Source organism: Coccomyxa subellipsoidea (genome assembly GCF_000258705.1).
Source record: "Coccomyxa subellipsoidea C-169, whole genome shotgun sequence".
Classification (NCBI taxonomy): Eukaryota; Viridiplantae; Chlorophyta; class Trebouxiophyceae; family Coccomyxaceae; genus Coccomyxa; species Coccomyxa subellipsoidea.
Genome location: NW_005178039.1, coordinates 2,700,780 through 2,726,491, shown reverse-complemented (window position 1 = coordinate 2,726,491; position 25,712 = coordinate 2,700,780). Strand labels below are relative to the sequence as shown.

The following is a 25,712-nucleotide window of genomic DNA, read 5'->3' as shown; positions in this document are numbered from 1 at the left end:
ACACATTGTCCTTATACCAGGCTTCAGCCGAGACATAGTTTCTTGGTTCTTACCCCGTGGTGTCTCAGTTCCGAAGATTCAAAAGATCTATTGCAACAACTGCAAGTGATCCTATTCATGCGCAGTGAGGCACACGGGTTCAGCACTTCTTAGGTCAGTGGTCATGCCTATCGAAAAACCATCTCAAGAATCCGACTGGACGCTACGATCCAAACATCACCTCATCTTTACGTGTCTGATCATTCTGCTCTCGCATCAGGCCTCATGCATTTCTGCTGATGCCAAACCTCACGAGCGACGCAGGTGCCAGCACGTGTTAAAATTTCTTGTCTCGAGAAAGGATCGCGAGAGCTCAGTCTATTGTGCCTTAAACTAGTTGAATTGAGATCTAAAACGTCATTAAACTCTTCTTTGACAAGATCGAAGCCTGTGCCGTTGCTTTATTGGAGACTAGTAAAGGCGGCAGGAGGAAAGAGTACTAGGCACTGGGCAGAAACGCGCTGTTATGGCGATCTCGCCCCAGCACGACAACGAAGATGCAATAAAGTTGTTCGAGAAGTTGGGAGTTTGTAGGCAACTAGCAGAAGCGGCAGCATCATTAGGATGGAAAGTTCCGACCAGCATCCAGGAGCAAGCTGTTCCACACCTCTTAGCAGGTTGGCTGCTTGATGTCAGTGCTCACATCGGAGATTTAAGGACACGCAATTTGATCTGAACCCTTTGACGATCTGTACTGCACTGCCGCAGGCAAAGACGTCATAGGCCTAGCACAAACTGGATCTGGGAAGACTGGCGCCTTTGCTATGCCCATCCTTCAGGTGAGCATGTGCTGCTAGTGCTTAGCATGCGTTCACAACATGCAGGCTTCACAGGCGTGTTGGACAAGCTGCCTATCTAATGGCAAAGTCAGGTAAAACTTTCTGTGGGCTACTTACCAGAGCGGTGGACTGATCCAAACTGTGGCTCTTCCAGGAACTTCTGGACACGCCACAGGCCAACTTTGCTCTGGTGCTCTCCCCCACACGAGAGCTAGCACTGCAAATAGCAGAGCAATTTGAGGCGTTGGGAGCGGGAATCGGCGTCAGATGTGCTGTCTTGGTGGGAGGCATTGACATGATGGCCCAGGCGATTGCCCTGGGCAAGAGGCCGCACATCATCGTGGGCACCCCCGGCCGCGTGGTCGACCACCTCTCGAACACAAAGGTAACCTGCTTGTAAACTGCCGCCGTTTTTACTTCAGCATTCCCATGCTCATGATAGTCATGCATGACCATTGCCAGCAGGAGGCTCCCCACCCTGTGAAACAACTTTGCACTGTCTTTGTTGCGCCTTCCCCATATCCTGTCCTCACCAGCATCAAAGCTTCTCCTCGCCAAATCATGTCCTCACCAGGGATGGTTCTGAAGATGAGTCATTGCGCAGGGGTTCACGCTGAAGGCGCTGCGGCACCTGGTGCTGGACGAGGCGGACCGGCTGCTGAACATGGACTTCGAGCAGGAGATCGACCAGATCCTCAAAGTCATCCCTCGGGAGCGGCGCACGCAGCTCTTCTCGGCCACCATGACCACCAAGGTGGCCAAGCTGCAGCGCGCATGCCTGCAGAACCCAGTCAAGGTGGAGGTGGACGCCAAGTACCGCACCGTGGACACCCTGCGCCAGCAGTACCTCTTCATCCCCGCCAAGCACAAGGTCAGGCCGCATGTGACGGACAGGGGCTACTCGAACCAGCGACAACCCCTATTTGGCAATTCCTCCCATGGGTTTCCTCACTGCGGCATGAGCGGCACAGGACTTTTGTGCATGCATGTGAGCTGTGCATCAGTCGTGCTGCTACGTCCTGGCATAAAAGACCGCTGTGCCTCAAATCCCAGCTGATTATATCAGTTACGCATGAGAACGCTGCCGTGACCGGCTCGGTCAGAGATCCTGTTGTCAGTCTTGAGTGGAGCCGAAAAGGTGACTTGAGGGGAATTTAATGCAGGACTGCTACCTGGCGTATTTCCTGACGGAGCTGGCGGGTGCGACGTTCATGGTGTTCACGCGGACGTGCGACAACACGCGCAAGCTGGCGCTGATGCTGCGCAACCTGGGCTTTGACGCGCTGCCCATCCACGGCCAGATGAGCCAGCCCAAGCGCCTCGGCGCCCTCAACAAGTTCAAGGCCGGCGAGCGCTCCATCCTCGCCGCCACAGGTGCACACAGGAACCACAGTCTCAAGGGGCTGGTTGTAACCCTTCTGATCACGTGCAGGCCTCTTCAGTCCGTGCGTACAGCACCACCAGGGTTATACAGGCATCCTTGCCGCCACAGGTGCAGAAAAACACACTGTTGAAGCTATCCTGATGCACTCAAAGGAGGCCATCCTGAAGGTCCTGCATACAACAGACATTAGCCCTGGTGAGCAACCAAAAATGCTCGGGTTGCATGTAGGTTAGGCTCTGGTGGTGGGTGCCCTGAATGCAAGTATGCTCGACGGACATGATGAGTAAAGCATCATTTACTCGTTGAAAATGAGATTACCCATGATCACACCTTTGATCTCTGATCCGCGAGCGTTCAACAGGACTCATTGATTCTCTAGGCATGCTTTGTCCTGCAATGATGTCAGTGTCTGTAACAAGAGAAGAGAGACATACAAGGCAGTGCGAGTGCCAAGTACGGAGAAAGGTTATTGTAGCCCTTGTGATGACGTGTAAATGTGTCCAGTCTTCCCAATGGTCGGGTTGTTGTATTCCTTCTCACCGCGTGGAACTTTGTGGCAAAAGTATAGGCAGAAAGTGCTGGCCGCTCAGTGAAGAGGATGGCAGTGCTGCAGATAACTGACCCGTGACTAATGTGTGGTGCAGACGTGGCGAGTAGAGGGCTGGACATCCCGGCGGTGGATGTGGTGGTGAATTATGACGTGCCCATCAACTCCAAGGACTACGTGCACAGAGTGGGGCGGACTGCGCGCGCTGGCAGATCCGGCCGCTCCCTCACACTCGTCACGCAGTGCGTTTCTGTCTCTTCTATCAGAGCGCTCACAACAGTCACTCTGTTCACCTGCAACATGCTGTTGTTGCAGTCCAGAGGGGTGAGACTAGTTTGATGCAAATTGATGTCCCCTTACAGGCGCTCAAGAGAGGTGTGGTGTTGATTGCAGGTATGACGTGGAGCAGTTTCAGAAGATTGAGGCATTGACAGGGCAAAAGATGGAGAAGTATGATGCTGAGGAGGAGGCGGCCTTGCTGCTGTTGGAACGTGTGACGGAAGCACAGAAAATGGCAACCATGCAGGTGACTTCTTGTCGCAGCCCAGGTCCTGTACTGCGAGGAGGATGATATGCTGTGCAATCAAGGGTGGCTTGTGCCTGCATGTGCTTGAACAGCAGTATTTACTTATTTGATGAAACAACATCACTTTGGAAGTGCTCTGACGGAGGGCATTGTGTTGCAGATGAAGGAAGCCGACAAGGGTAAGAATGGGAAGCGGAAGGGCAGGGGTGATGCGGACGATGGCGACTCAACACATGAAATAAGCAGGAAATTCTTCAAGAAACGTTACTAGGAAGCATGATCCATACGAGTGTGTGTTTATAGCGCCAGGTACCACAGAAGTAATCTGCAACAATTCCACAACAAGCTGTTGGCCAGATTGGACAAACGATGATGGTCTTGACACCATGTCCTGCCAATCAATTAGCAGCAACACTGTGTGACCGTAACACTGTGGCATGTGACATATGACATGAGATGGTGAGGTGGCCTGAGGAATGGACTCATTGTCGATCAAGGTGATTTTTTCTGATTGAGGCCAAACATGACCCATTTTCATCGCTGTGTGGTACTGTTTACTAATTTAGTAATTGTTGTTTGAAGTTATTATTATTATTATTAATAATAATTTATTATTATTACACGCTTTTCCTGCCAAGAGGCAAGGCCTTGCCTCTAGGTGCGTCCTGCAGACAAGCTGCAGTTAAAGGCTGCCACAATCCTACCCCTTGTTGGACTCGCCAGATCCAAGCAAGACCCAATCAACGGTGGGCACGGTGCTCAGTATTTGTACCGGTGGGCTAGGATTTTGGTCACTGGTTCAAGACCCCGTTCCTACACAACTTTTTTCACATGAAATGTTTGTGGGAGTGGGAGACATCTCCGCTAGGGGGGCCCCCTTGTTGCAGTTAAGTAATCAAACAGAGAGAATGTTTTCCACATCAGAGCTGTCTCTTTCCTCCATCATGACACCCTTGCTCAGGGGTGGTCACTGTTGATGGAAGATATGAAAACGCCGAATGACCTAGCCACGACAGATGGCGTCCGAAATGACCCGCTTCCAACTCGCAAGCATCGAAAGAGGGGCTGATCCCCAGTGAATTTGTTCTTCCCAGTTGTGTTCGTTTCTTGCTGCCTTGTATCAAGGTGACCAACTTGCAGCAAGAGCAGCAGATCGATAAGGAGGCCGCTTGGCCATTTGGCAGAAGACAAGTATTCACCGTATTTAGCTACCAGAATGGCACCTAAAGGTAAGTTACTGCACCCGTCGTCTAGCTTGCCATCATGCTGGCCAGAATGTCGTTAGCTGTTTCAAGCATCTGTCTACTCGGCCTGTTTATCATAGGACCGAATCTTTCAGTTCAATCACGACGAGAGTGCTCATTATCGCAATCGTATGAGGTTATTTGATATCTGTGTTCGGATGGACTCGTTTCCGGTGTGTTTGCCGAAGCCCGGAGTACTGGAGCTTTCGGCATCATCGGATATGCTTGATTTTGTGTAACGCGATCTTTGTCCAAAATCCGATGCAAAGCTGAAATGTGAGTTTTTGAGACTAGTTACTCATCCGTGTCTTCAGTAGCCCGTTATCGGATTTGGTGTCCTTCCATATCCTGAAATGGGCCGGTGACATCCTGCATCCCGTAAGATACTTATTGGCACTTGGTTGCTTTGCAGGAAAGAAGGCGGCTCCCCAGCAGAAAGGTAGATAAATAGCTCGAACTCAATTTCCTGATGCGCCGCAGACACCATTGTAGGTCTTGATTTGTTTTTGTCAGGTGCCTCCTGAGCATTAGTACTGAAGATATATTGGTTACCTTCAAACTTATCCTGCCGGAGTAAAAATAACAGTCAATGGTGCTACAGAGACAAAGTCAGATGGAAAGAATGCACCCGAGGATGCAGAGGTGGAGGCAGTGCTGGAGCAGGGAGACCGCGAAGCTGAGCAAACCATGAAAGCAGAGGAGAAGAAGGACCAGGAATTCAAGCCTGGCGAGGAGGACGCAGCAGCAGAGGAGGAAGCCGGTATGCAGCATTCCCCCAAGAAGCCTCTTGCTGTGCTGCTTCTTGACCCTGTAGTTCATCGATGGGCACTTACCACTGCGAGCAATAAACTGCCAAGAACACATGCAGCAAATCGGGATCAGCAGGAAACCCAACCAGCTGTGGCGCTTGGAGCTGTCAGGCAGACATGCAGCAAAAGCGCAGATGACAAATCTAGTGACTTGTCACCGCTGTGCAGAGGCTGATGCTGAGGCTGAGGAGGCTGGTGAGGGCGAGGAGGAGATGGATGACAAGGCAATAGCAGAAGCAGAGAAGGCGGATGCTGCCGAGCTGGGGGAAGGTGCAGAGGAGGAAGATGAGGGCGTGGAGGCTGACGAGGATGCCGCTGCCGACGAGGATGATGAGGAGGTGAGTGGTATTCAGCGCCCGTTCAGGACAAGCCAGGCACCTGGCTTTCCCTTGTGTCAGAAGCACCGCTACTGCACCGGTCTTATTATTTGGAGACCTGTTTAATGCTGTGATCAGATGTCCTTGCAATGTGCATGATGTCCTGTGATGAGATGTCCAGGCCTGGGCTGCATGGGGAACAGATTTTGCCCTGTGGTCTGCATGCAAGTTCAATTGCAATTCTTGTTTGTACTGAAGAAGACCAACCTGGGTGCCATGCTGCGCTCAGGAATTTGATGCTGAGGATGAAGAGGATGCTGAGGATGATGATGAGGAGGAAGAAGAGGAGGAAGAAGAGAAGCCAGCCAAGAAGAAGACGGCTCCCAAGAAGCCTGCCGCCAAGGCTGCAGCACCCAAGGCCAATGGAAAGGCCAATGGTGGCAAGAAGGGCACTGAGGGCAAGAAGGCCGGCGGCAAGGCTGGCGGTGCCAAGTCAGGTCTGCCTTGTGGCCCCATCTCACTGATGCCTTGCTTGCCGCACCTCGGAGTTACAACAGACACTCAGCTCCCAGCACAGTTTTGCAAATTTGAAAACGCTTCTTCTTTCTCCTGGAGGAATGAGATTTTACCGTGTTCTTGTGTGTGCTTGCAGCTGCGAGGCCGCAGGCGGACAGACAGGCGGCTGCTAAGAAAGCAGCTGAGACCAGAAAGAGGAAGGCAGCAGCTGCTGGCGGCAACGGCTCTAAGAAGAAAGCAGCTGCAGCAGAGTGATGCAAGCACCCAGGCTATCAGCGTTAAGCTGCCTTACAAGGAACGAGTGTTTGCCAGAGCTTGGCATACTCTTGTTCAAAAGAATGCTGACACTTATGGTGATGCCGTAATTTGCAAATCTCTGAAATGATAAGCATGGGTTGATAATTATCTTGTTGGACGCCTTCTGCAGTCAATGGACCTTTATGCATATATCACATGACTACCTGACCTGCATCAATCATATTTTGGGTGGAACCAAATATTCAATATATGATATACATTGTTGTGTTTAATACCCCAAGTCTGTTTACAATGTAACTATATTTTTTGTGCACAAGGTGTTGCTCATGCACAAAATACGAGTTTAGCAGCTTCTGTCCATTGCTTTACAATATGCCATAGCAAGCCAATATGTTGTGAAACTAAGCTTCTGCCCCAATCTTGAACATGCATTTACGGGCTGCCGTCAAGCAATGCCACAGCTACCATTACTGGTGAAACAGGCGTGTAGCATTGTCAAAGGCTGCTTTGGCAACGTCTGATTCTGGACAATCTAAATGCTGAGAAATACACTCGAGCACAGCCCTGCACAGAACAGCAACACATCAGCCACTGTATACTGAAGCTCGGCAGAAGAATTACTGAGTGATCATTGGTCAATCTCTCTACTCGCAAGTTGGTCTGTGGACTGCACCTGATGTTGCCAGGATGGTTCAACCCAGGATCCTTTCCGTGTGTCTCAGGACAAGACGCCAAGGATGGGTTCACTGGATAGAGAGGGGCATGGCTGCGTCTCAGCAGTGGCTCAAGGCCATCTGGGCTGTCGGTCTCGAAGAGCAGTTGATCCAATGGAATCTGGGACACACTGGCTGCTCAGCTAGAAGCCACTTGCATGATGTCTGTCGACATCAATCTCCTGTGAATCCTCACGAAGAGGACAGACTGAACATCGAGATGGCGGTTGCTTGCCTCTCTCAGCATGGGTACAAGTTTCTTGTCTGACAGGCGCATTGTGTGGCCTGATATAGAGAAATGGACTCCCTCTATTCCCGCAAGCTGCTTGACCATGTCAGCTGAGCCGGCCCAAGAATGCAAGACCAGTCCTGCAGGGAAAGGCCCCTCCTACCACACCATTCCAATCCTCAGCCAGCCAAAATCACTGCTATAAAGTGTCTTGCACAATATTGGCTGCCAAAATCACTGATGACCTATATCCTGGAATGCCATAGGCAGGGAAGCTTGGCGGACCTCATGAAGCATTGCTGACAGAGGCCCAAATGCCCTCACACAATGGACCTGTGGGACATGAAAACGCAATTTCAGAGCAATGCATGTTTGCAAGCCCACAAGAACACAGCAGACTTTTGCTGTGTCACTGGCAGAAGAATGAGTGCACAGAGGAGATTGTCACCGAACATGGTCTGCAGAGCTCCTTTGCCAATTGAAGTTGTGCCCTCATGGCAGCCTCCTGGGTTGGCATGTCTGCAATGCCCCCTTTTGCATGATCCAAACCGCACTGCACAGATGCAGACAACTTCAGAGTCCCTTAGCACAGAATGCTGGCGGATCAAGATACAGGAAAAGTACGCCATTCAGAAGTGCAGTTTGTACTGACAGACCTCTCCCAGGCCTGCATTCGGAACAGCCAACAACAAGTCCCTCAGAGTGTCCAGCCAGGTTGCGCTGCACTCATGTACCCACCTGCAGAAGTTCAATATGAGGAAGTTTGATCTGGTGTTCCTCAGAATGTGGTCTAGTGGCTATTGTAAGAGATGCTGGCCCGTGGCTGCCCAAAACATGACCCAAAGAGCCATTCCTTGGAATGCGATGGACATACTCACCAAGGGTGCAGACCAAAGTTCGGTATGATGTTGTCATGCGTCTCAGAGAGCTCCTGAACCTGCACGAGCGCCACCTTCAAGGTCATGTGTACTGCAAGGCTGATGCCATCAGGGGTAGTGAAATCCTCAGTCACCATCTCACCTGAGCCCAGTCAGCCTCAGAGCAGCCGTTGCAGCTAAATCGTTCTACACCTAGCCTGGTGGCCTCCTGGATGACCCGATCCAAGCAATGTGCTAGGCGAGGATCCTTGATCCAGTGACACAAAGCATTATTTTATGTGTGCTGAATTGGTATTGTGCAATTGGCGATCTTTGCATATGTCAATTCTGATATGATGAAATCTCTCGCATGATCACCTGCAGATGACAGTGAGCGTCGAAAAACCTCTCCAACATGTGGTCCCAGCAGTACTTTACGAGTATAAATGTCTTCACAGCGTCTCAAATGAATATATTGAATATCTTTCCCAGTATACTACGACACTGCAGGAGCAGTTGTCCCCGAAGGCAGGTAAGAATCATGTGTCCAAGAAATATCGCACAACATGGCAGACGGGCAGAAAATAATAACCGACAACTCACGGGATGTCATGTGCCCAGCACATTTCTTTCAGTCCTGTGTCGCATTGCTATTCGTGACGATGCATGTCGCCTTTTCGCCAGTTAATTGCTCCCATGCACCTAGGAGCCATTGCAGTGCTCCTACTAGAAGACAACTCAGGCTCTGGTGCAAAGTGCATGATCTAAGAACTCCGTTTTGTCCATGTAAGCGACCACGACACAGAATTCTGCCTATCAGAGCAACGTATGGCGAAGATGAGCCACTGGACATTGATTCTTTGGCCAAGCAACTGAGCAGGGAAGCTGAGAAGCTGAGGAAGGAGCTTGCAAGGCAGGATCAGCCAAGCTCAAGAAATGCTGAAGTTCAGGAAAGTGGTCAGGCATCATATGAAAATCAAAAGGGACCTTTTGGGTACGAGGTGAGTGTGATATTGGAAAGACTTGTCTCTAGCTACTGACCCGGCTTCAGACCTGAACCTGAGCATACAGAGCATTCATTCTATATGGGTGATGATGATGCAGTCGAGGCAACAAGAGGCTGCAGTGCTTGCGGAAGTAGGCAATGGAGGCTTCAGCATGCAGGACATTGAGTTGATACAGCAGCTTGGTCGGCTGAGCTGGGTGCGTGCACGATGCGCCGTGAAAGTGCAATGCATGGCCTTTGAATTTGCATGTATTCGTGGTTAGATCACTCTGGGCATGGTCAATATTGTGATTGTGTTTGCAGGTGACAGAGTGTGCAAGGGAGGACCCGCTTCAGGTGTCCAGGAACACGCTCCAACAACAGACTGCCGTCATTGCCTTCAAAGCCCAATACTACAGCGGCTTGCCTTTCCAGGTAAGAGATGGCTTGTGCCTCCCTTGTAGAAAGCTTTCTAGCAATTCTTGTAGCTGACAAGTTGCCAACTTACTGTATGGTTCTTGCAGGATCCAGTTCCAGTCCTTCTGAAGGAGTTCCTGCCGGGAGCGAGATCGGTGGCATGCAACGAGCTGCAGACACTGGTGCATCTTGCAGAGGGCCTGCCTGGCAGCAAATGGCATGCTGCAAGGGCACCCATGACAGCAGACATCCCTATAGTGCCCCTGCTAGGTGATTCACTCCACACCAACCCCTTACGTATGGGGGCAATGAAAACCTGACTAATGCATATGAAAGCGGCAGGTGGCAACGCATCATGACGACTAATGTGCATGTGGCAGGGTACTTCTGGGGTGACCAGAGCAATGCAGGAGCATCTGTATCTGCAGAGGAGAAGAAAGTCATCTGGCTGGTGCGTCTTCTGTCGCAGTCTTCTCCAAGCAGCTCTGTCCTCTACAATCACTTTCAGATAATGGACGGCCTTGAAATTTTCTGTGTCTAGGTGTACAAGTATGAGAAGTTGCAGCCGCTCACGTACTATGCATCAGCAGCCCAAACGCAGCCCACAGCTGGCCTTGGCCTATGGATGTCCAAGAGCACAGAGGAAGCTGGGCTGCGAGAACGATGCCTGATGGTCAGGTGTGTGCCAACTTTCATGCACGAATTTCCAAAATTTCAATTTATTATAGAGGAAGCACAATGACATCTTCATGTGGACATGCTGCCTCTCCTAGTCTCACCAGTGACTGGATGTGCAGGACTATATGCAGAGGAGTGCTGCACGCTCTGAGCTTCTGCCACAGAAGAGGCGTGGCTCATGGGTCGCTGGGGCCAGGATCCATCATGCTGTCAACATTTAGGGACTGCCAGGCAAGAGAATTGATTGTCAAGCTGGACAACTTCGGCTTTGCACAAATGCAAAAGCCATGTGCTCCAGGTGAGCCTGCATCCATGGTCCTGGCTTCACCCGTGATGTTTTGGACTGAATTCGTGCAATCTGACATTGATGCTCTCCATTTCGCTCGCCTCCTGAATGATTCAGTCACAAGAGTGGACTTCGAGGCCTTTTGCAAGTACAGGAATGCCAGAGAAGTACATTATGCTTGTCACGCATCATCTTTTGATTCCGCAGGAGCGTTGTATCCCTCTCCACAAGCCCTGGATCCAGATCACCCCCTGAGCCTGGCCCAGCAAGAAGACTTGAGGGCAGCAGGGCTCGTGCTGTTGGAGACAGTCATCTGTGCTCTGGCCGATGGAGGCCCAAGCGATGCAACAACCAGTGCCGCACTGCAGCGCCTGGTCTTCGATGTGTTTGCCAGCGATGTGCACGCCTTCAGGTGAAGACACCTGCATTTCAGGTCTACCTGAGCATTTATCCACGCTGTGCCTTGCATCCACTTGAAAAGCTTGTGAACGTGCAGGAGGCATTGCAACCAAGAGCAGGACTGGGTGTTGGCGGCAGCTTTGCTGGATGAGTACGACGGATGGCAGCTTGTCGCGGATATGATAAGTGGGCAGAAGAGTGCGGAGGAGTGCTTACAGAACAAATTTGTGTGTGGTGTGTGACTGCTGTGCTTGTCGTGATAGCTAGGAAAGCTCATGAGAGTGTCTGATTGAGAGATTGCCTTGTGTGTGATCATGGTGTTGCTCTGTGCGTGAGAAAATAATCAGGAGGAATCCGCTGACAGGAAGCACCTTGAAGGCTGTACCGGCAGCCCTGAAGATGTGATGACCACACCAAGGATTACTCTAAACCTCAGTTGCAGCCGCGCCCCGGGGGCTGTTGCAAGCTTGAGTGAACTTGTCAGAACTGGTAAGATTTGCTAATTAGGTCAGCATACATCAGTGATGGACACCAGTCGCTTTATTCAGTGGCTGATGGGCCATCGTTCTAGAGATCTCAAATGCATGATCATCGATGCATGATTTCATTGCATGCCATGCAATCAATCAGCGATGCCGCGCGGCCGAGCTTCGCGAGCAGCGTGCTACGCGCATGCAACAGCGGCGGCAATGTTGCAGCTGTGAATCACAGTGTGACCTGCGGTTGCCATTGTCACCTGCCTGAGACTAGCACACAGTGCAATTGTATCCCCTTGGGGCAAAAATGCAATTGCATTTTATGTGCTTATCTGCTCCCTTATCTAGGGCCCAGGGTCGTCACCCCCTTGGCTTCTAGGGTAGGGGACCGTACTGGTCCAACAATTTCATCGGATCCTTCTATTCAATACCTTGGACAAAGCACACTGTCCAGGTCAACACTAAGCTCCTTATCAGACACTCATACAACACTCTATCTTCGCAGTCATAAATACCACCTACAGGACTTGCGAATTGCAATGGCTCAAGTTAGGCTCCTCCTTTTGCCAAATGTGCTACGCACAACTAGATTGCTAAAGACAGCTGAAAACATCTTATATATTTCATCGCAGTCCCAGCTGTCATCTGCTGGTATATCAAGCGTTCTGAAAAAGTCTAGTTTGATTTTTACTAGACAGAAGGCTACATTCTTGACGCTTTCTTTGGCTAAATAGGTCATCACATCGGGGAGATTGGCTGTTCAGAATCCCAATTCAGTCTTGCCTCATCTCAGAAGATGCCCCCCTGTCTGCCAGCCGTTCACACAAGTACAGAGAGCCCTAAGGAGACCTGGCAGATTCTCCTCGGGTGGCTACGTACATCACGGGTTGTCCCTCAGAGGCAGCATTAATGCCGCCAGCACCACAGGTCCTGTGGCTTTTGAGCATCTGCTGGAAGTGGCGGAACGCGCAGCCAAAGCAGGCGCTGCAGTGTGCCCTCCTCCCAAGCACTCAAATTCTGTCTCCCCAGCTTTGGAGTCTATTATTACAGAGGGAGGCTCAGACACGTGTCCAGGGGTCAAAGCAGGCCTTGAGCACAGTGTGGCCTGCCAGGTTGTGAGCGAGAGAGTGGACAAACCGCGCAACATTGAGTTCAAAGGTGCCACGGACCTTGTGACGGACACAGACAAAGCCAGCGAAGACGCTGTTCTCTCGGTGACAACACTTCTAAAGCCTTTTGCATCCAGCCTTTGTTGATGGAGCGCAGTGTGACAGCGGTCTAGACTTGCATGACGATGTAAAGCAGCGAGGTGCAAGTGCAGGTGCTGAGAACAGCATTCCCAGACCATGCTCTTTTAGGAGAAGAGGGGGGTATCTCAGGCGACACCGGATCAGAATATCTCTGGTGTGTGGATCCCTTGGACGGGACCACCAACTTTGCACATGGCTACCCGTCCTTTGCAGTGTCCGTTGCAGGTAAGTATTTTCCCTCAAGTCCACAACAGCTGGAGACACGGAGGCTTACATGGTGCTACCTCTCTGGCCAACAAGCAAACCTGCACCTGTCAAGCAATTGCTGTATGTGGGCGCTCTTTGTTGCAGTGCTGCAGAAGGGAGACCCAGTGGCTGGAGTTGTGGTGGAGTTTGCGGGGGGTCCTGGCTCTTGGGTGACCAAGACATACACTGCGGCCAAAGGCAAGGGAGCCTTTCTGAATGGCTCACCCATCTCCGTCAGCCGCTGCAAGGATGTCAATCTCTCCCTACTGGTACTTCTTTTCTGCTTGTCATGAATGTCATTGCTGTAATAGAACCATCTGGCCAGCCATTGGGGCCAGCAATTATAGAGCGTGTGAGCTGAATCCTTCGAGTTCATTGCAGGTTACTGGCTTTGGATACGAGCATGATGAGGCGTGGGCGGCAAACATAGAGCTGTTCAAAGAGTTCACAGATGAGTCACGTGGGGTGCGCCGATTGGGGGCAGCAGCCGTGGATCTGTGCCATGTTGCTCTGGGTGAGACACCACAATATCTTCCTATGGTTCATGGGTCTAATGACTCTGCTAATAACTCTGAAATTTGTCAGTGGCGAAGGGTCACTTATGCAGTGCACCCGTGGTGCTATGTGCTCGCATTTATTTTGTCTAATATGGCCTGTCATGATCGCACACTAATTGATGGATGGTGCACAGGGATTGTGGATGGTTACTGGGAATTCAGGCTGAAGCCCTGGGACATGGCGGCCGGGGTGCTCATCGCCAGAGAGGCTGGCGCCAAAATCACAACTATGGATGGACAGCCGTTCACCGTGTTTTCGAGGTCGGTGCTTGCTGCAAACGATGGGATCCACCCTGCGATACTGGAGAAGACCCAGGTCAAGACAGAGGGCCTGATGAAGAGCGGCATCGATATGTCGCCCTGGTTCCTTCCTGACGGGTATCAGGTGTCTGACATTTCGTTGTGAGGAAGTGCTGCATGTCGTCGAGTCTACCTCAAACGGTCTCGATCATACCTGTGAACATGAGAACATGAGAACTTTAAAAATGATACGGGCTAGCCCTGCCAAGAACAGCACTGTAACTCTAGGCGACTATATAGTCTGTATATAGACGATCGTGACGTCGTGATCATCATCATGACGATGGTGGCAGGATCAGTACAGCCTTCCAGGCAGCGCCAGCGACGGTAAGCCAAGCCAATGGCATGATAGCCTTCATTTTATAGCCAAAATGGGCAGAATCCATCTGAGACCCAACTATTCTTTTTATGTCTTCTGGCATGCTTTGGCATGCAGCGCCTAATATTAAATCCCCTAGATTTTGAGATGTCGAGGGATTACCTGCGCATCGCTGCCAGTGACAGTGTTGCTACGTGTTGCGATGTTTTACAGTCCCGAATGTAGATGTGAAGGAAGATGGCAGAGGTTTGAAGTCGCAGGCGAGGTTGCAGGACCTGCGGCATGTGGCCCACCCATCTGAAAGCGCCTCCTGGCTATACTCATCGAAGAGTGCTCTCACATGACAAGAAATATTAAATTTGGCAAGAACAGTCCGAATGTGGGTCTACGAGATCTATTCTTATGCGTCTATTGAAGACATAGTGACTACTTCGACTGATGGCGTCATTCCTTGGACAAATAGTGAAAGTGCCAAGTCATATCCGCAGCCCGTAGAAAAGCTTAGAAAAAATTGCAGAACCGTCTAAAACCAAAGTTCCGACAATTGGTGCTCACAGAGCACCAAGTCTCGCTGTCCAAGAATGGGCAGGCAAGCTTATGACATACAAGGGCACGACGCGCGTCAGCTTTCATGCGAGCTTGCAGGTGCTTTTTTTTTGAAATCGATGTTATTTTGAATATGAATTTCCTCCACGGCCAGTCAGGCTTCAGCTGAGAGCTTTGCTTGCCTCTACACAGCTTGCTTAACAGCCGCCCATGATGAGTACGCCTTCTTACATCAACAAGCCCGCCTCAAGGCTCAGACGTGGCTGGAAACAGCTGTCCATGAAGAAGAAGAAACACAGATCGACGATGCATCTTGGCATCTAAGCATGTGCGAGCAGCTCAGCGCAGCAGGTGTTCAGATTCCACGTGGTGCACTTGTTGCTGTGAGTACATTTGCTGCACAGCTCGGCATGGATGATGGGCCGTACCTTCAAGATCTGCTGTTATGCATCGACCGGGTAAGCTAATCAATCGTACGCATGTGAGTTTCTGTGTACTGTTGGATTCAACTCATTGCTGCAGCGCTTCTCATGGATGTTAAGATTGAAAGATCTGATGCAGGCGTACAGGCAGCAAGCCCAAGAGCAGATCCGGACAGCGCTGCAGCAACGGGAGAGGGAGATTCAGAGACTGACCAGGAGGCTAGCCAACTCTGCTCCGACAGCATGGGTGCTCCAGAGGCAGCGCAATGCTCACCTTGAGCGACTGCTCAGAGACTGCAGCTGCAAAGCCAGGGAGAGACTGGCGGAGCGGTGCGGCCGTCAAATGCTGCACTTCGCAGTCGACAAAGCTCTCCACATGTCGCGTGAGCTTGAAAGGTGCAACATGTTCACCTATTGCCATGCTGAGGGCAGTAAATTTTATAGATGAACAGTCACTGGCTGCAAGTCAGGTGGGGTGACCTCTGAAACTGCAGACTACACTGAGGTAAAGGTGAGATGAAGCATGAGACTCACTGTGCCGCTGCAGCCTTGCGAAGGAGAATTCTGAGCTGCGTGAGCAGGCGCATGGGAAACCAGCGGAGAATGAACAGGAGAATGGCCAGATTCAGAGCGACCCTGGTCAGCAGCAGAGAGACATGGACAGCGCTCCTGTGGAGGAAATGGGGTCTGCAGAGACTGGGCTAGAAAACACAAGGACACAGCTTCAGGAGACGGATAGAATTGACTTGGCAGAGCATGAAGATGGCTTGGAGAGGAGTAGCTACAGCTATAACAACAGCTCAGATCTGCCGGTAGTTGTATTACAGTCGAAGGCGCTCTTGAAGGACAACTCCCTGGGCACGTCAAATGAAGGAACACGGCTACTGCCGGCAGCTTTAGATGCAACGCATGGATATCATGGCACCTCCCTAGGACTCCTCGGCATGCAAGTTGCAAATTCCAGGACAGAAAGTTTGGAGCCAGATGATTTGCTGGACACGGCGATCATGGAGTGGCAGGCCCTGTGTGAGAGTGTTTCAGCAAGGTGTGATGATCTGTCGCATGAAGGATGACATCATGGACACTCAATTTTAGAGCTTGTGCCAGCGGCTGCAGCTGCAGAGCCTTGCCCCCGGGCCTTGAGGTGCCTCAGCGCCACAGCAGCACGCTTTGTAATATGCAAAAGAAGAGCTGCATGGACACGAGGGAAGGCAGGAACGCAGGCATTGTGTGAACGAGACATGGTCAGACTGAGCATTTAGCTTCAGATCCATGCAAAGATCTTGAGAAGCAGGGTTTGATGATGAGACCCCAGCACCTCTCTAACCCTACGATCTACTCTGCACGTCACGCAAAGCAGGTCTTTCGATTAATAGAGTAGTGCGACGTCAAGCTCGTGTTTGCTCTCTGCATACTTGTGAATAATACATTTCGCTTGCTTCCAAGCTCGGCTGATCCTTTAGTTAGTGGAGATCAGGGTGTGAAGTCAGCAATCGAGGGGCACAATGCAAGCTTTCGAGCTGGTTGCAGGTAGTCCTTTGGCAAAGCTACGTGTGACACCCAATGGGCCTAATATACTTCTAAATGAGAATATTGCAATTGGAAGAAGCGCTGCCAGTCCAGGAAATCTGCCCATCGAGTGGGCTCAAGTGTCCGGCAACCACTGCAGAATTTTCCTTGTGAGCAAGGTGAGTTGACCCTTTGTTGTAATCTGTGTAGCATTATAGGATGCAAGAGATCTTTACCCCAGACTTTCGTGACAGAGAGATTTCGGTGCAAATGATGCAGGACCCTCCTACTTATCATCTGGAAGACAACAGCACAAACGGAACAGCCATCAACGGTACGAGAGTGCCGAAAGGAAGTTCAAGGCCTCTTGTGGAAGGCGATCACATCCGACTCGCCGTTGCAACACAGGATCCCAACAAAGTCATAGAGTGAGATTCAAACTGCACACAGGGCGAGAGGACGAACTCTGTGCACATGCTGATCAGGAAGGTCATTATGTCTCCTTGCAGGATGTGGCAGTGGCATGCACCCACACAACAGGTGTCAAAGTGTGTCGCTCCCCAACAGGTACATCTTCAGGAGGGTGCTAGTGGGCAAGCACGCGAATACTGCAAAGAGGCCTTTGGATTGTGCAAGTCCAGCCTCCGACACCAAGCCAGCGGGGAAAATTGCGAAAACGGGGACGCCTGAACCAAAGAATGCACTGCAGACAGACACCAAAGTCGTCCACAAGCTCCGCCAGTCCAATGATGTAATTATCGAGCCCTCCTTTACTTTTCAGCCGTTGTGATTTCTGGTGGGCATTGTTTCTTAGCTTTGTCGGGGGTTATTGCAGGAGCTGCGCCAGAGGGTCGAGGCAGAGAGGCAGGCCACGGTGGAGGCCTGCAGAAGGGCCAAAGACCTGGAGCTCCAGCTCAAGACAGAGCGGCAGCACTTTGAAGACCAGCTGTCAGAGGCCAAAGAAGCGGTGAGAATACAAAGTGCCTCCCAAGCAATCACATTAGTAATGTTTTATGTGCCGGACCATGAATTCAGCCTGTGTGTCTGGTGCAGGCGTCAGGTAAGGGCGTCAAGGAACTTTCGGATCTGAAGAGCCGGCTGGCAGAGGCGGAAGCGCAGGCCCAGAGGGATGCTGCTGCATGCGCAGAAGCTCGCCAGGAAGCTTCCAAGCACCAGGTTGATTGCCTCTTCCCAATCCTGCCCTTCTTTGCGAGTTGTCCTTGCTGATCTTCCGTTCCACTTCATGCACTGCACAGTACTCTGCTGTCTGATATCTAATGATGTCAAACAGGCGGCAGCAGAGAAGGCGCACAAGGAGATCAAGCAGTTGGCAAAGGAGCGCGATGAGCTGGCACAGAGCGTGCAGAGCATGGAGGCCCGCCACCGGGCAGCCCACAAGGCTCTGAGCGCTGCAGAGCACAGCACTAGACAGGAGCTGCAGAGCAAGGCAGAGGAGCTGCAGGTACCTCTGTTTGTGCCATACTTTCCCCAGCATTCCTTTTCCTGGGCATGAGACATGGCCGGGAGTTTGTTCAATGTTGTTCGGCTTTTGAACAGTATCTTGTGGTCGATGCAGCGCGCCACTGAGGAGAAGGCGGCTGCACAGAAACGCGCTCACGACGAGGCGGTGGCCCGCAGCGCAGCAGAGCAGCGTGAGCAGGTGATGACTCATGCCTGCCTTGGATGCTGCATGTCACTTGCGGATCTTCCTTTAGGAGCCTTGGGAGTGGGCTAATTAAGTAGCGGAGGCACATGGCACAAGATAAATATCCTGATCCTGGAGGTATGGGGTCTGGTGCAGGAGCTGCAGAGGGACATGTGGGAAGTGAAGCTGAAGCTGCAGCGGTCCGAGGACGCCTGCAGTGCTGCCGAGGAGAAGACGCTTTGCCTCGAGTCATATGTACGGGAGGGGCTGGGCAGCCTTGGACGGGTGCTGCTCTACCACATGAAATGTTCTGATATAGTAACATCTGTCAGTGTTTCCTTTTTAGCTCTGTGATGGTCTCAGGAGATTCTTAATATTTGTGTGTACAGAATGTCATCTGATACCTGCTGTCAAGTGTAAATTTGGATAAAGAGCAGTTGAGCACAGCCAGAGTGCAGGGTGTATGTCTCATAGAAAGCTGTATGTGTCACTGCAGGCCAACGAGAGCGGCGCAGCGCAGTGGCAGCTGCTGTCAGACCTGCAGACAGCGGCGGCAACATTCAGCGGGATCCTCGGGAAGCTCCAGGATCAGGGCGTCGCCACAAAGGACGACATGGCCATTGCCAAGTACAACATGGAGTGCGCGCTCAGCGTGCGCGACGCCGAGCCGGGCCGGGACCCGGCACGGCCCGCCGCCAGCGAACAGGCAGCCCTGCAGAACACGCAGCAGCCGACGCAGAGCACCGCGGACGGCAGCGCTGGCTCCGGCCCTGCCGGCTTCCGGAGCCCCACGCGCAGCCTTGCCACGCAGCCGCGCAGCCCGCCCCCACAGCTGCTGGCCCCCTCGCCCACCCTTGCAGCCGTTGCAGAGGCCACACAGCCGAGGGAAGTGGCGCCGAGCGATGAGCAGCAGGCCGACAGCGCGCCGGATGCTGCGGCCATCGTGGCTGACTCGGAGGCGGCGGCTGTGGGGGGAGATGCTCTGGAGGAGGCGTCAGCTGACGCGGTGCAGCCGTCCTCGTTTGTCCTGAACCATCTCATCGGCGCGCAGCCGCGCAGCAGCGTCAACACGCCCAGCTTTGGCAACGGCAGCGCCCTGCAGCAGCCGATGTCTGGGAGCGCGCATGCCTTCGCCGCAACAGCGGTGGATGTGGCGGGGCCGACTGGGGAGCAGGAAGATGCCGACATGCAGTATCTTGAGGGCAACGACGAAAGGGAGAACCAGCCTGACAATGGGGCGGCGGATGGTGAGAAGGCTGGCGCGCCGGTTGACAAGGATAGCAGCCAGAGGGCCGCTGCCCACTCAAGAAGCAAGCCAACGCTGCAGCTGAGCTTGCAGGGCACAGACAGGTATGGCATGCAAAGCCATGGGGACGAGTTTGAGGACATGGAGTAGGTCGGTCATCAGAAAAGGACTGGTTGTGTGGGAGGTTGTTGGACAATGCTGAGGCGCGTCTTCTTTGAATGATACTCTTGTGTTACACTTGTGCACAGTGCCTCAAATGTTGCTGTGGCATGCTCGGCCTTGCTGTGATGATGTCTGGGTGTACAGTGCCATGTTGTTCCCAAGCTTGTACCTGGAATGTGGTTGTCTCATGTCAAAATTACTGGAAAGTGCATCTGCCGTGAAGAAGTATGAGTTTTGCGCTGTCCAGACATGCTTTTCTGCCTTGTAAACTCTGCGCTCGAGTTGCCGGGGATCGCCTTATTCATGATTACCTCGTTCAAGGATTTCTGCTACGGCTTGATACTGGATCCTCACATGGTGTGACTCACTTGACTCGGAGTCACTTCTCTAAGGCAGCCAGCTCCAAAGCTACGCACTCTTGCAGTTTATGATTGAACTCATATCCGACGAGCTTCATACTCATATTTGCACCTCCGGATTTGTGTGAGACACGCTGTATTGCAGGGCTGTCCACACTAATATCTTTAGTATTTGCTAGCCTCCATCTGAAGATTGTCAGAAACTCCGCGAAGGAGCTTCCAGCCTGGCAACAAGCTGCTGAGCGGTATCCAGCCTGTGCATGGTTTCCTGCAGGACATCAATCCATTTCCTATCGGATGCGGATTCAAGCAATTAGCTCAACACCTATTCCCCATATATCATAGGCCTTGGGCCAGGGCCTAGGCACTTACTCAATGCAAGTCCTGAGAAAAATGAAGAGGGAGAGTCTTGAGAAACAACAGTGTGTGCACCTGTGTCAGATTGGAGATCTCCACCAGCTTGTCGATCCTTGCCTGCGTGTAAGCGTTGATTTCTGACTTTGCCCTGTGGTTACCAAAGCAATCATCTCAACCGTGGCCATTTTCATGTGTAGGCCTGAGAATGCTGCAGAGGCTGCTGTGTGTGCACGCACTTTCCCATTTCTGAGAGCAGCTTCACTCTGAGCTCATCCAACTGAGCTGCGCCTGCCGATGCCAGGTCGTCAATCTGTACAAATAGACACCCAACTGTCAATTTAGGAGCTTCTCAAATGGCTTGGACCAATTCCTCAGGTGCATCTTGATGGCACCTTCTGAGTGATCTCGATGCGTCTCTGCTCCAGGCTGTGCACACGGAGCTCTATGGACGGAGTCAGCGGAATTTCTTGTGCTTTATCCTGAAGTGGCTGATCCTCGCTGGCCATGTCAACTTCCGTTGGCATCCTGAGAAGCATGAAAGGTTGGTAAAAGCTCTAGGAGACGGAAAAGAATCTTGTTGAGCAGCAGGATCGCAAAGGTGTGTAGTCATTCTCTGTGAGAAATTTGATCAGTAATGTATAGCAAGCATCCTATTAGCTGCTGGCCCCTTCCTGTGCAGAGCGATGGGTGCGGCAAGCTTGAGCGACGATGGATACCTTCGAGCGCGTGCACTTCAAAATCTCCTTCACATGCTTCTCTTTCCAAAAATTTGCCTCTGCAGTCTGATATGGTCACTCAGCGATCTTGCGTGATAGGTACAAATGTGAAAAAATGCATGCATGCTTTCCGTGCTGCTATTATAATCTGCCCAGAAACGTATTTTCAGAAATTCTTGTCAGATAGCCGTACGAATTTGAAACATGGGAGTCAGCTAGTACATGCAGCTAGGAAGATGGTATTTTTACAAGAAATAATGCCCCTTGCTACGAAATTGCTGGTCTTGTCTCAGGAGGCGAAGGCCACCTTCATTTTCTGCCTGCAGGGCCCAGAGCAATCACTGCCTGCAGCTTGGGCCAAGCTGCTTGGCCCTCCACATAATTGAAAAGCCCTAATCCATCTCAGTATACGCCACTGGCTCTGTACTGCTACTGCCAGTAAAGCATGGCATGCATATCCAGCATCGGTGCAGCTGGCAAGCGTACTACTTAGTAAGCCATGGCCACTGACAAGTCTGCACTGATCACACTGCACCTTGAACAGCATTCTTAGAACATTTTTGTCCTGTTCATCTACCCAGGGACTCATCCGAACACCACGATGAAGATCACTGGATGAAATTTCTGGAAACGGAGGTTACGGTTCCTACTAGCACTAAGACAAAATCCTACATGCCTGTGAGCCTATCCCTAACACTAGCTAGCGCCATGACGACGCACCATGCAATGCTTAGCCATATAATACTAACAAGCTAGTCACCTAGGGAAATTGCAAAGTCTCAAGGCAAAAAGCAGAAAATCCAGAACCGTCAGATTTCCAAGTCTGGAAATGCGAGGCACCAGAAGTCCAGCTCAAGCCCAAGAGTCTGCAGGACATCGACTCATACATAAAAATGTCCCTGGTTCTGCAGGGCACTGAAAGACAGCACAAACACTCTTCAGTGCAGTGCCTGAGCTCTTGACTTGCCGACAGAATGTGCTGCGTGCATCATATTGCTTTGACATCATCAGGCTGCCGTGTGTTCAGCAGCAGGGAGTGCGTTCATTATCTTGCTCGCTTCTCGGTATGTCCTCTCAGCATTGTCTGGGTTGTTCAGAGGGTTTGCACACGTGAACCTGCACATGTTGGACATCTCAATCATATATTACGACTGTCAACTCAGATGGTCGAATGAAATCAGCTTCCGGAAGTATTCATGCAACACAGTTCGATGGAAATGGGTGCATGCAGCACCTGAAGGGGCGGCCCTCGAATTGCCCATCATGGACAAAGTGGTCCCACATCTGCTCATCTGTCATTGTTCCAGGCAGGTCACGGCTTCTGGCACGGTAGAGGGCGTAGTCAAAGCAGGAGTTGCCGCGCAGCAACATGGTGATTGCTTTGCCAAGCCTGAAGCTCATGCGTGCCTTGTCATACACATTCTCATTGGCAGCTCCCTCAGCCACCTGCTGCACAACATGTACACGTTTACATGTGTTGTTGACCTCAGTATTTATTGCATGGCATGATCATGCATGTCTTGCAGCGCAATGCGTGCAGTAGTCCCCTACAAGGAAGACTCACATTGCTGGAGAGCCACCGGTCGTAGGTGGTGGCCATCTGAGCTGACAGCCATCCTCCTTGCATCTGAAACCCCTTCACCTTCACAAACAGGACCTCCAAGGGGTTCAGCACCAGCCCATCGTAGGCATACTCCGCATATGGGTTCAGCCTGCAGGGAAGGAGAGAAATGTCATGTTTTGCCATTGCAGTGGTGCACGGGCAGAGGTACTGAGGGCATTGATATGCACTGGGATGCAGACAGCAACTCACCCGGCATTACAGTTCCAATTGCTGGTGTCTGTCCAGTTCACATGCTGGTACTTGAGCATGAGGGAGTCGACGGTGTATCCCTGTTCAAAGATGATGCGCGACGCCCCCACTTCTGCATGGAAAATCGTGTCTGCCATGTTGTCGTAGCAGGCAAAGACTCGCCCGTCATCTTGCAGGGCTTTCAGCCCCACCTGCAAGACACTTTGATATCAACATGCATGTGCCATCAATGGGATTCATGTGGACAAAATGCTCTTTCAAATGTCCTCGTTCAGGTTGCAAAGTGCAGATGATCTGACCTGGTCTGTGGCCATGACATAAGACTGCACATGTGCATTCTGCCGTTTCTCATTTGCAGTGTTGCCTCCCTCCCAGGCTGGCTCACAGCTGATGGTGCTGCCTACAAGCTTGACTGTGCTGCTGAGCCGCAGGGTCAGCAGCTTGCTCCAGTGCAGCCCAATCTGTCAGCAGCATGCATGTCAACATTATGTACAAGAGAGCGGCTTGCAGCAACGTCCTCCATGAAATCGTCCTCCAGAAATGCAAACGTCTCATGCAGCATGTTTGCAAAGCACATGTTCCATACTTACAGGGAAGTATGGCGGCATGAAAGGCCCCCGCACTGATGAGTTCATAAAGATGATGCTCTTGTAGAGGGATGAGTCCACTTTGCTCTCAGCAAACACCCAGCCGAAAGTTCCCCAGTCATAGCATTTGTTCTCATGGAAGATGTAGCGGGCATTGCGAGGCAGTGATGGCAGGGTCGATGAGCTGAACAATGCAGTGTCCTGCAGCCACCAACAGGACATAGATCTCAATACCACGAAACTAATGCATTCAACAGGATGCATATATCATGCATGATGCAGATTTGTCAGGCTCTCGAGGCTGCATCATGTCGATAGAATCACGCACCTGCTGAACCACAATGATGTAGTCACATCCATCCCCTTCCCACATGCCATGGCGAACAAAGAACTGCAGGTTCTGCTCATACTCCGTATCGCTGTCTGAATAGACAAAGATCACGAGGGTGTCTGAGAGGCGGCCATCAGGCAGCAAATCATCAAGCTTCTCATAGAGTCCCCGCATGCGCATGTTGGTGAGCGATGGTCTGTGCAAGGCACCAGATCATCAGATGCATGCCAGTCTGCATGATGATTGAAGAAGTGATAGCTGATGCCATGCAGGCCTTGGTGGCACTGAGTCCTTGGAGTGATGACTACATTGGGAAAGGAAGCTGTTGCCATCACCTGATGGGGAACAGGAATGACAGGGACACCATCAGTGCCAGGATGAGGCTCGTCCATAGCAGCAGCCTGCCCACGTAGGAGGTGCCCAAGAGTGGAAGGTTGAACAGACTGGAACCCGAACTGGCTCGTCGAAGGTGCTGCCTTGGTGGCCTGGGTGCATCACGGTCACCTTGGCTCTCCATGTGGACGTTTGTCGATCTGATCTTGCAGCATAATGAATGTCAGTGCGCAGAGATCAGAAATCGACATGCCAGGAAGACCTGTATGTCATTTCTTGGACACCGTTTGCACAGCTCAGGAGTCACGACAACCTGGTAGCGACAACGTCCCAAATAACAATTTTTTCCATTTGTTATGTTTACCTGGGCAAGCCTTCCTCAAGATCCCGCTTCACTCCCAGGCTGGCGAAAGGGTTCTGTTCTAGATGCCTTCCCTGTGATGACATACCTATGCTGTCCTCCAACATAGATGCCGATCTCGTTCTGATCTGAAGATCACAAAAAAATCATCATGAACAGATCCAATAGGTGAGCTGCCCACACTGATTCGATGTAGCAGCGTTGACTGTGTCGGCTGACCTTGTGATCGATGGGACAGTCAGCCCAGCCAATAAAACACTTCGGGTCGCGAGGGCTACCTTCTGAGGAGTGGATACACCATCATGATTGCTGATCGGGAACGTGAAGGATGAACTCATGCGTCCCCGCAAAGTTCTGGGCTGGTCAAAGCCTTTGAAGGACTGCTTGCTTAATAATCATCGGTTTGCGGCCGCGTACGAAGCGAAAGCAGAGCAGCAAATCATTTACATGTCCATGCAAAGCTAACAAGATTGAAGAATGTAAAGAATGTGTTGCGACTATAAAATTTGGAGGAGAAGAATCTGGTGAAGGGGAAGACCAAATTTGGCGAGCTTTTGGCCTGCCCAGGTTGGCATGCAGCTTCAGAGTTTCATTCAGAGGTCTGACAAGGAAAGCGCCAAGCAATGGCAGTGCCAATATAAGGCAACTAGTGTGGTACGCACATGGGTATTGGGAGGGCAATGGCAGTTCAAATTTAAATTTGAGAATTTGGGAATTTGGGCAGGCCATAACACATTGCTGCCCACCTCCGTCTGCACCCCTTCAGTATTGGGCGTACTAAACATGCCCATGGTGGCTCAAAGATATCATTGCGGCCCCAGGCCGATATCGATGCGGATCATCCTGGGCCTGATCATATGCATGCATGATCATACCAGCTCTGAGAGTATGGGAGGGTTAGGCTGAAGTGGCAGATCTGACACATCGTGATATTTGACCCCTCCCGCTGTAAGAGCAGGGGACTCTAAATCAATTGATGAAGACTTGATTTAGAGTCCCCTGGTAAGAGGCTTGTCAGCATGATCCCTCGAGAGAAGCTAATATACCAGCTGCAGCAAACCCATGCATTCAAATATCTTGATTCTTGCGGCTTTTCTCTGCATGCAAGTGCCACAGTGCCAGTGCATAAGCGCAAAGATGCAGGATCTCCCATTTCATTCGTACGTTTGTTACATGCCATGCCAGGCAGTGCCA

The 25,712-nt window shown here is 51.4% G+C and overlaps 5 protein-coding genes across 5 annotated transcripts; 4 read left to right on the top strand and 1 right to left on the bottom strand.

Annotated features, from left to right (window-relative positions):
- Positions 1-392: 392 nt before the first annotated feature.
- Positions 393-3,320, top strand: COCSUDRAFT_28092 (DEAD-domain-containing protein; the record flags this gene model as incomplete). The annotated part of the gene is made up of 7 exons (XM_005650031.1): positions 393-656; positions 754-818; positions 973-1,203; positions 1,423-1,689; positions 1,982-2,192; positions 2,847-2,991; positions 3,143-3,320. Exons 1-7 carry the CDS (start codon positions 506-508, stop codon positions 3,318-3,320), a joined length of 1,248 nt encoding a protein of 415 aa, XP_005650088.1. The 5' UTR covers positions 393-505.
- Positions 3,321-4,491: 1,171 nt separating this feature from the next.
- On the top strand, positions 4,492-6,731 carry COCSUDRAFT_65292 (hypothetical protein; the record flags this gene model as incomplete). Its single annotated transcript, XM_005650030.1, has 6 exons — positions 4,492-4,504; positions 4,932-4,958; positions 5,121-5,279; positions 5,497-5,666; positions 5,935-6,142; positions 6,298-6,731. The coding sequence occupies 6 exons, from the start codon at positions 4,492-4,494 to the stop codon at positions 6,414-6,416; spliced, it is 696 nt and encodes a 231-aa protein (XP_005650087.1). The 3' UTR covers positions 6,417-6,731.
- A 3,306-nt stretch (positions 6,732-10,037) lies between these two features.
- Positions 10,038-11,277, top strand: COCSUDRAFT_52911 (hypothetical protein). Its single transcript, XM_005650029.1, has 5 exons — positions 10,038-10,071; positions 10,162-10,298; positions 10,418-10,596; positions 10,792-10,996; positions 11,081-11,277. The coding sequence occupies exons 2-5, from the start codon at positions 10,246-10,248 to the stop codon at positions 11,223-11,225; spliced, it is 582 nt and encodes a 193-aa protein (XP_005650086.1). The 5' UTR covers positions 10,038-10,071; positions 10,162-10,245; the 3' UTR covers positions 11,226-11,277.
- Positions 11,278-12,373: 1,096 nt separating this feature from the next.
- Positions 12,374-13,918, top strand: COCSUDRAFT_13932 (inositol monophosphatase; the record flags this gene model as incomplete). Its single annotated transcript, XM_005650028.1, has 6 exons — positions 12,374-12,448; positions 12,572-12,673; positions 12,781-12,934; positions 13,061-13,224; positions 13,337-13,469; positions 13,647-13,918. Coding segments are annotated over 6 exons (900 nt in total), but the record flags the coding sequence as incomplete, so codon positions are not given.
- Positions 13,919-22,287: 8,369 nt separating this feature from the next.
- COCSUDRAFT_13377 (hypothetical protein) lies at positions 22,288-23,998 on the bottom strand (the record flags this gene model as incomplete). The annotated part of the gene is made up of 6 exons (XM_005650027.1): positions 22,288-22,542; positions 22,658-22,805; positions 22,907-23,097; positions 23,206-23,367; positions 23,497-23,694; positions 23,822-23,998. The coding sequence occupies 6 exons, from the start codon at positions 23,996-23,998 to the stop codon at positions 22,288-22,290; spliced, it is 1,131 nt and encodes a 376-aa protein (XP_005650084.1).
- Between the last annotated feature and the right edge of the window lie 1,714 nt (positions 23,999-25,712).

What these genes read in the sequence shown, in the direction of transcription:
- COCSUDRAFT_52911 (XM_005650029.1), top strand. Translation starts at nt 10,246, where the DNA reads ATGTCCAAGAGCACAGAGGAAGCTGGGCTGCGAGAACGATGCCTGATG. An exon ending in GAACGATGCCTGATGGTCAG is followed by an intron (nt 10,299 to 10,417) that starts GTGTGTGCCAAC and finishes CTGGATGTGCAG; the next exon opens with GACTATATGCAGAGGAGTGC. An exon ending in AGCGATGTGCACGCCTTCAG is followed by an intron (nt 10,997 to 11,080) that starts GTGAAGACACCT and finishes GTGAACGTGCAG; the next exon opens with GAGGCATTGCAACCAAGAGC.